General features: G+C 35.7%; 2 protein-coding genes across 2 annotated transcripts; both read left to right on the top strand.

Moving 5' to 3' along the window:
* The first annotated feature begins 48 nt into the window (after positions 1-48).
* Positions 49-1,780, top strand: bloc1s1 (biogenesis of lysosomal organelles complex-1, subunit 1). Its single transcript, XM_028447386.1, has 4 exons — positions 49-229; positions 375-447; positions 1,064-1,196; positions 1,471-1,780. The coding sequence occupies exons 1-4, from the start codon at positions 169-171 to the stop codon at positions 1,579-1,581; spliced, it is 378 nt and encodes a 125-aa protein (XP_028303187.1). The 5' UTR covers positions 49-168; the 3' UTR covers positions 1,582-1,780.
* Positions 1,781-3,324: 1,544 nt separating this feature from the next.
* Positions 3,325-8,826, top strand: rdh5 (retinol dehydrogenase 5 (11-cis/9-cis)). The gene is made up of 6 exons (XM_028446816.1): positions 3,325-3,360; positions 4,419-4,500; positions 5,058-5,380; positions 6,135-6,393; positions 6,701-6,864; positions 8,047-8,826. Exons 2-6 carry the CDS (start codon positions 4,469-4,471, stop codon positions 8,265-8,267), a joined length of 999 nt encoding a protein of 332 aa, XP_028302617.1. The 5' UTR covers positions 3,325-3,360; positions 4,419-4,468; the 3' UTR covers positions 8,268-8,826.
* The last annotated feature ends 531 nt before the right edge of the window (positions 8,827-9,357 follow it).

Here is a 9,357-nt window from a genome sequence, read left to right as displayed (position 1 = left end):
AACAACAAATGAAACCTCATATTGACACGCCCACTTCTGACGACACACGTGACTGCAGCCAGTCCCGTGACACGATAGCACAGCTAGCAATACACATGGAGTCTGAATGAATACATCAATGTGTCATTTTTTTAATTACTAAATACCAACCACAAATCCACATTTAAGATGTTGTCTCGTTTACTGAAGGAACACCATGTTAAACAAAATGAGCGGAAAGACCTTCAGGGTGAGTGAATGGCTAATCCTTGTTAGCAATGATGCTAAACAAGGCTAAAAACAAAACGAATGGACTAAGCTTGCTTCGGGTTTCTTCTCTTAAAACCACCGAATAATTGCAGATGGTTGTATTTGTTTATTATTTCAATTCACAGAGAGACGCAGACGTGAAGCTATTGCTGCTGCCACTTGTTTGACAGAAGCTCTTGTAGATCACCTGAACGTTGGGTAAGAAACATAGACCATGACTGTATCGATTTTAATGGGTTATTTGCTATTTGTTGGTTGAGAATACTTTTAATCCTAAACCAGGAAATTTCCGTGTTAAACGTATTGATAAGTTTTTGTATCAATAGACACTTCCTTTTTTTCTTCTTTTTTTTATTTTATTTTTTTTAGATATTGGTATCTGAGTAAAATGGTGATATACCAATTGATTGTTTTCACTGTAATTTCAAATTGGAGGAGCAATCCATTGATTCAATGCTTTAGGAGGCTAGATTTAGGCCTTTGGCCTTGACATTGTCACAACTTATTCGGAGGAATCATGTGTTTATAGCTCTAAAAGTAGTTATTTTTTCAGAGAGCATTCAAACAATGCTCTAAAAGTTCTGGTAATAAACCATCTAGTTATATCATATTTAATGCTGTATTTATGTATCTAGAAAATGTCTCCTTTTCACAATAGCTTTTAACGCTAGCTATTGTTGTTTTTGTTCTTATTCTAACAAAAATCTTGCCAAGTTTTTTTTTTCCATACAAATTGGATAGACATTGTTGTTTTTGTTGCATTTGAAAGGCTGTAAACCTCATTACTGTTTCTTTCTTTTTTTTATTACATTAGTGTTTCTCAGGCATATGTTAACCAACGTAAACTCGACCATGAAGTGAAGACTCTTCAAGTGCAGGCGAGCCAGTTCTCCAAGCAGACTGCTCAGTGGATCAGTATGGTGGAGGGTTTCAACCAGGCTCTAAAGGTAGAAATCACAGTATTTGAAGCATTTGAAGTTTTTGCATTTTGAGAATTGATCAGTTAAATAATTCAATATCACAGACATTTAAACAATGTATGTGTTACATTGTATTTATGAATCCACGATATGTATGCAAAGTTCATGTAAGACTTGACCTCAAAGAAACCTTCTCTCAGATATGATGATGCTATGTCTGGAAGGCTGTAGTGCAGCTCTTGATTGTGGATTAGGTGGATAAAACTCATTTAACTTTTAAATTCTGCTTTTCTGTGGACAGGAAATTGGGGATGTGGAGAACTGGGCCCGCAGTATTGAGATGGACATGAGGACAATTGCTACCGCTCTGGAGTATGTGCACAAGGGGCATCTTCAGTCTGCAACCTCATAACAATTATTGTATTTGTTTGGATGCAAACACCATCCAATGTACATTTTGAGTTTCCTCAGAGGAATGTTCAATGATGGTTCTGTTGGAGAGTGAAATGCATGAATGGATCCTGTAAGTCCTTGACATCTATACTATTCTTCTGTGATTATGGTTTGTTTAACTTGGAACACCAACTACTTGTATAAATTTGTATTCTTCAGATGTGTTTTATTTTATTTAAGTTTTTTAACAAGAATCTCCTCTTCTGTATCAACCAACCAGCAAAAATGCAAGATTTCAAAGAACAACTTGATCATATGTATGTAAAATTTGCTATTTGAATTTAAACCACTGGTTCCCAACCTTTTTTGGGTCGTGACACAAATTTCTGGCCACCCCAAAGTCATTTTTTTTTTTTTTAAGAATAATTTTTTAGGAGTGATGTTTTAATTAAATCATATTTTTATTTAACTACTTTTATATTTGAGAAAGTGAAAGTATAGAACATAGTTAATTAAAAAAGAATAATCATAAAAAGAAAAAAATAGTCTTTTTTTTTATCAATTACTAAACATTTCAGGCGCCCCCACGTGGGGTCACGACCCTGAAGTTTAAAAACACTCATTTGAACCGTACATCTGTATTTGTTGGACAAATAAAATCAAGTCCGACTCAAACATTCTATTAGCGATTGATGGAGTGTTACGGAGTAGCATTCACCGACTATGATCATGGATTTTTGTTTTTATGAGTAATTGAACTTTTTTTTAAAAAAGTGTATTATTATTATGCCTGCGAGAGCGGGGACACAAAATGACTCAACGATTGACAACACACAGGAATGGAAATGACGAGAACAAACACGGCACGAGACAACCACAGCAGCAGGAAACTCACCCTGTAGTTGGCCACCTTTGATGGGGGTGTCTAGTGTTAAAAAGGCCAAAACACCCCCTGATTCAAAGGAACACGACTGATGATGCGTCCCAAAATGTACATCCTTCCTATATCTGAGAATCGGCTACGACGCTACTCTCAAATGGTAAACCTTGTGTGAATACCATCTTTTGATACAAAGGACAGTTTAACATCATGTCATGTGTTTAATGATTCATCATTATTATTCAAGAAAATAACACCAGGATGTAGAAAGATGTATGAATAATTGTGATTATTATGTCAGAATGTATTAATATGCCATTGCCATTACCTGAAGAAGTAACTCTTTCTACAATAAAACAACTTGTTACTGCACTGATGTTTTCTCAAAAAAGCCAATTGAGTTATTGAAGAATTGTGTAAAAAGTTATATTTGACCATGTCAAGGCTATGTTGTTTCTCCTTTAATCAACAGAATGGATGTATTTTGAAATTAAAAAGACAGTACAAAAGTCTCAGTTCCGGTAAGCTGTTGAAAGTGTTTTTACATTGAAACGGCACAAGTTCTCAACACAGGGGATTTTCATAACTTTGTTACACTTTCATGAACTCATTAGGATTTAGTAAGAGCTACCAGGCTCAGGAAATACAATAGTAAGCTTTTTTTTTTATCACTAAGATTAACATAGTAAATATAACACATGATTTAATACATGCATTTATTCAGAGTTTCATTTCTGCCCTTTTTGTTTGAAAGGCACAAATTGTTATGAGATGGGATTAAACATTGTGGACGTGTCTTAGGGGATAAACTTGGGGGATAAAGGTTCTCTCTGACCAGCCTCTGAGCCAAGAAAAAAAGAAAGGGAAAGCAGGAGGTCAGACAACTTGTCAAGAAATATTACTTTTCAATAAGAAAAGGTAAGATATTCCATTTTTTATTTATTTATTTTTTATTTTACCCGGTTTGAACTTCTTTCAAGCACTGGCTGCACTTTTACCTCTCAACTTATAACACTAAATTCATTTTATTCATTTGAATATTGTGTGCTATACTTTATATCTTGTTGTAAATCACAATTATTTAAACAAAATATGATTTGATCATCTGGTTTAATAATGAATGATGGTAATTTTAAAAGAAAATGTATTTTCCAAATGTTTAACTTGATTTACTCTATTCATAATTTGTCAAATCAAGTTAAAACTTGTGAGGATGCATACATTCGTGCAAAAGTCAAAACTATGAATGCCTTTTATTATTTCTAAATATCTTAGATAAATAATAATCCAAGTCCTGTGCCTTATGTGGACAGGTATTGGAAATTAGCACGTGCTAATACACTTAAATCAATACATCTGAGTCATAACCATTGTAGTTGTAATGACCACAACTGAATGAATGACATAAAACTCTAAACGTTATCCATCATATCTATGGTAATATGAACAAAATAATTTATTTTGTGATCTGTGTCCTACAGCACATTATTTTTTTCTATTTCAGAGCTTTGCAGAATCTTTTCGTAAAACTCAATTTTACACGCTTTGTGTGACATAACTTAAAGAAGCTTGTTACACACTAATAATCCAGCAAACCAAATAGTGTTCATTCTAAGCAGCTTTGTGACGGGTATTAACATTATTCCTTTAAACAATGCTCCCCCCTCTCCAAGTCCCACTTTCTTACAAATGCCTCTCTTTCTTTCTTCTTTAAGAGCATTATCCAAAGATTTCTCATGTGCCCTAAAGCAGTTCTGTAATAAACGCTCGACACCTCAGGCTTTCGTGAACAATTCTAAACATCTATTAAAAACATTGCAAAACTCTGTAATATTATGAAATCGAGTAAAAAAAAAAAAAAATGCATCTCTAGAGAACCCGACTACATTATATTCTCTCCATTACCTGAATTCTTTGTAGATTGCCTTATCAGTCGTGAGTAACCTTTGATCATGTTTTTCTTTTCTTTTCTTCAGCAGACACGAAGACTTCCAGGTGACAAAGAAGTCCAAGTTCAGCAGACGACATGGACACAGAGTTTCTGTATGAGCTTTTAGGGTAAGATCTAAGATGTGACAAACTAATGAAAATGAAAGGTATTGAACTTTTATTATTGGTACAATATAGTACCCAACAAGTCAAATAACGACAATAACAGAGATTTCTGTTCTTATTCTGAGGGTTAGTAATTTTGACTTTTCATTTGGAAAACTTGAAAATATGTTGTACGTATACAAGTTGTATCTTTATCTTTCTCTCAGTATCAACATAGCTGAGATTCTTTGATATTTTGTGTGTTTAAACTGATCAAGTTTAAGGCAATTACTAAAAATTGAAAACCCTGACAGTAGTAGTAGTTCTGAAGCTATTGTATCTTTACCTTTAATTATGATTCAGCCCAATTGTGTCAGAAATGTCACAATTTGTCTCCTCCACAGCACGTTTCAAGGCTGATTACTTTGCTTTCCGGGGTTTTACAGGTTATCAATGTGGCTGAAGATGAAGAAACCTTATAGTTCAATATTAAGTAGAATTTACTAACTTTATTGACATGGTATTGATGCTTTCTTAATAGTAGTTTCCAACAAACCAGTCTCTTTGTCTTCTTTCTCCAGTGACAATGCTTGGTTGTACATCGGCGCTACCTTGGCACTGTTATGGATTCTCGTATGGCTGTACAGAGACAGTCTAGAGATCGAGACCATCACTGACAAATATGTCTTCGTGACTGGCTGTGATTCTGGGTTTGGAAACTTGCTGTGTAGGAAGCTCGACCGGAGGGGTTTCCGTGTGTTGGCCGGCTGTCTCACAGAAAAGGGAGCGGACGACCTGAAAAGAGTGGCGGGGCCTTATTTGCAAACCGTCTTGCTTGATGTAACCAGTCAGGACAGCATACAGAAAGCTATGGAGTGGACCAAGCAGGAAGTTGGAGACAAAGGTGTGGAGATCTTTACCTTTTCACTAGATATGGGGTTTTCAACCTTGGGGTCAGGACCCCATTTGGGGTCGTGACACACTGAGAGGGGGTTGCCAAATGCCTTCAAGAATATACAGAGTATATTTTGAAGAATTTGAGCCAATTTATGCTTATTTTTACCTTTTTTCCACAACTACACCAAAACTTGCCATATTTTACCCTATTTTCATCGCTTTTTCTTGTCACATTTTTGCTCATTTAAATACATTTTTGCTACATTACTCCAATTTCTGCCACCTCTCTATCAAATTTCAATGCCTTTTCTGCACATTTCTTCCACTTTCAAGACATTTTTGACACTTATAATCTGTTTTCACCACTTTTCCCACTTAATGTGGCATATGTTGAACCATTATTGTCACTTTTAACCTCTTTTCACCATTAATTTTCAATTTAACCCCATAAATACATGTGGTTCTCACAGATTCATATAACAATGGAGGGTCCATCAATTTGCTGACTTTATGGCTGGGCCCCAAGAACCTCTCCCCTTTATCTGCCCTTATAGATGGCCCTGTCTCCACATGACTGTTCTTCAATGTTCATGTCTGTGTTCAACCACCTTCAGTTACAGTGGGGGTCCCTGGCACCTTTATTGTGGGTACCGCGGACTGATTAGATTGAGAACCACTGCACGAGATGACTGTTTCTCAGCTTAGTATAAACGTGTCCCTGAAGTCTTTCGTCATCTCTTTGGTTTTTCCTTTCTCTAAAGGACTCTGGGGCATTGTGAACAATGCTGGACGCTCATTGCCCATGGGCCCTTCAGAGTGGATGAGGGTGGAGGACTACCACAGCACTTTAAAAGTGAACATGAACGGGGTAATTGGGATGACAATAACCTTCCTGCCTCTCATCAAAAAGGCACGTGGTCGTATAGTAAATGTAGCATCAGTGCTGGGGAGAGTGGCTGCCAACGGTGGGGGATACTGCATCTCCAAGTTTGCGGTGGAATCCTTTTCTGACTGCCTCAGGTGAGACTGTTATCTACTTTAAAGTCCTAAATCAGGTTTAGTTAGACCTGACACTAAGAATAGAAGGAACAAAGCTTATTTTAGTTTATATGATGAAGTAATTAGTGGAGCAGTGACGTAGAAAGTCCATTAATCAGTCAATGTGGCCACACGTAAAAGGAACCAACACTCCCAGAGTCGGTTTTATTTTACCTTAACATAAACATCATTTAACACAGTCCCTTTCTAATGGCTTTACCGAGTGACCGTCAACAAATATTATGAATCTACGTGTGTTTTTTGCACCTCAATGCGACTTACTTTTCAGGCGAGACATCGGCTACTTTGGAATCAAAGTTTGTATCATTGAGCCAGGATTTTTTAAGACTGCCGTGACCAGCCTTGACCCAATTGAGAGAGAGCTGCAACGCCTGTGGAGTCAACTCAGCCCTGAAGTACAAGCCAGCTATGGGGACAAGTATCTGGATAAGTGTAAGTGTGGTAGAATGTTGGGGATTGGGGTGTACATTGCCATGAATCTGAAGATACGATACAATTTGCATGTCATATACGATATATCCCAATATATCGCGATGCTAAACAATACAATATACATTATGATATAAATAATTTAAAATTATTAAAACTTGCAAGAAATAAATTGTAACTAACTGTAATTCAAGTACCAATATCAAAGACAAGTGGTACGTTTAGCAATCAAAATGTCAAATTACATTACAACAGATTGAGTTCATAAAATCTTTTTTCTTTTTTTTTAAAGTAACCAAATAAATAAAAATGCCCAGTATGTTTAATGAAAATAAAGTGTCATCAACTTCTGCTAAATGCTTTGAGGAGTGAGGTAGTTTAACAAGGGCTGATGTGGTTCACTGACACCTAGTGACTGGGTGTTTACGTGCTATGCATATGATAGCATAGCAAGTAAATGTTTTTTTCTTTAAAAAAAAACATGATTTCAAAAATTAATTCGGACAGTTTTGGATCGTTACGATAATTGTGCTGTAAAATATCGCAATATATCGCTGAATCGTTTTTCTGTTATACCCTTAGTTGGCGATGGCTTTGATAAATCGATGTGCACTGTTGTCAAGCATTACATTCATTGTCAAAACTTACTTATTCTGGAAAGGGGCATAACCAACTCATGCAATTTAGTCACAAGGCAGAATAAATAAAAAATACTGACACACAAATCAAACAGAATTTGAAAATAAAATTATGGTAACGTGTTTTTCATTTTGTTTGTTTTTTTTTTTTTTTTTTTTTTTTTGTTTTTTTTACCGTGGGAGGAAATCGCAGTAAACCAAACTCAAGGAAAATAAGTAAACTGCTCAGAGAGACATGAGCCCACTGGGATTCAAACCTGTGATTTCCATTTATTGAGACACCAACACAAACCTTTCCAGCCCACACCAGCTTTTTTTTTTAAATAAACATTTTGTTTTCATTGTTTTCTTTTTATTTATGAAAATTGCACAAATTACAATATTTTTAACTCATTAATTAATGACCATTTAAGGGTGCATCTGTCACCTTAATTTAGATAAAGCTGCTAATGAAATACTGTAGATGGGAGTAGATATTTCAGTATAAACTCCATCTCCATTATTACTGAACTTAAACCATTCAATCAGATTTGATTCTGTGTTTCAGATATTAAGATCCAGCGTTTGATCATGAATACTATCTGTGATGAGGACCTCTCCAAGGTGACCAACTGCATGGAGCACGCTCTAACAGCTGCCAATCCTCGCACTCGGTACAGTGCAGGCTGGGATGCCAAGCTTCTCTGGATCCCCCTCTCGTACCTGCCTTCCTTTGTAGTTGATCTCGGACTAAGGCTGGTGCTGCCACGCCCATCAAAGAGTGTGTGAAAGGCTTCTTCAAAGCTGTCTGTCATTAAAGATGTCATGTGTTCATTGGTCCTCACATAAAAAATGTAGGATACCTTTTAAAAATATATCATCCTAACCGATATCCGCCACATAATGATCTGATGGTTCTGTTACTATATTTAAATGTGGGTAATATTCCTCTGTTTTCCTTTTTATTATTATTATTATTATTTTGACAATTTTTAGTAGTCACCAGTAAAATTGGTATTGTAAAAGTGATGTGCCTTATAAGACTACCCTGATATGCATCTGTCTTGGTATGAATGATATAATTAAAGGCAGAAATAAGTGTCTATCTTATTGTAAATTATGTTAATAATGCTAACCTTTTTGAATGCTAATAGAGGCAAGCCTAATATTATTAGGCTTACAATTTGAGAGAGCTGCACAAAGGAGAAATTGAATTTGTTTTGAAGAGCCACAGCTGGGTTTGTCCCAAACACTACCTCTGATGTATTTTTCTTTTACTAATAGCTTCATTATTCCCCATTCGTTACTGAGTTCTGCTCTTCCTCGACCAAATAAAGAACTTTAGGAACATGCTTTCTCTTTGTATAACTAATAATTGAATATCTATATAAGAAAAATAACAACAAAAATACAGTACTGGTTTGTAGCGCCTTCTTGTGCTTTTACTGGCAACTCGCATGTAACCTTTTTAAGCGCTTATCACCATGGACACTACTGCTAATTTACACATTTATTCATATTGTTTTACAGAACAAACCAAAGCAACTTTAAGTAGAATTTGTAGCAAACAGAATGTTGCCTTTATTGAATATGGGAGAGTTATGTTATCCAAAATAATGTTTGTAAAGTCGTTTTTCAAAAATAATGACACTCGAGTGGTAAATCATATTGTTTCTGCTGCTGATTAACAAAGTTAAAGCTGGATTAGGAGGAGTAACTCGTTGTTAGCTAATCACTTTAGCATGACGCGCTAGCTAGCTAACTTGTGTCTCAATGTTAGCTACTAGTTTACTAGTACATGTTTTAGTGTTCTACTAGTAAACTAAGACCTCACTAGTAAAGGAAACTGAGCTTTGGTATCTAATATATGCTCAATCTC

This window comes from Gouania willdenowi, chromosome 5 (genome assembly GCF_900634775.1).
Source record: "Gouania willdenowi chromosome 5, fGouWil2.1, whole genome shotgun sequence".
NCBI classification, from domain to species: Eukaryota; Metazoa; Chordata; class Actinopteri; order Blenniiformes; family Gobiesocidae; genus Gouania; species Gouania willdenowi.
Note: the sequence above shows the minus strand (reverse complement) of the source record. Positions and strands in the feature narration are given on the sequence as shown.

What these genes read in the sequence shown, in the direction of transcription:
- bloc1s1 (XM_028447386.1), top strand. Translation starts at nt 169, where the DNA reads ATGTTGTCTCGTTTACTGAAGGAACACCATGTTAAACAAAATGAGCGG. An exon ending in TGAGCGGAAAGACCTTCAGG is followed by an intron (nt 230 to 374) that starts GTGAGTGAATGG and finishes TTCAATTCACAG; the next exon opens with AGAGACGCAGACGTGAAGCT. An exon ending in GTAGATCACCTGAACGTTGG is followed by an intron (nt 448 to 1,063) that starts GTAAGAAACATA and finishes TTATTACATTAG; the next exon opens with TGTTTCTCAGGCATATGTTA.
- rdh5 (XM_028446816.1), top strand. Translation starts at nt 4,469, where the DNA reads ATGGACACAGAGTTTCTGTATGAGCTTTTAGG. An exon ending in TTTCTGTATGAGCTTTTAGG is followed by an intron (nt 4,501 to 5,057) that starts GTAAGATCTAAG and finishes TTCTTTCTCCAG; the next exon opens with TGACAATGCTTGGTTGTACA. An exon ending in TCCTTTTCTGACTGCCTCAG is followed by an intron (nt 6,394 to 6,700) that starts GTGAGACTGTTA and finishes CTTACTTTTCAG; the next exon opens with GCGAGACATCGGCTACTTTG.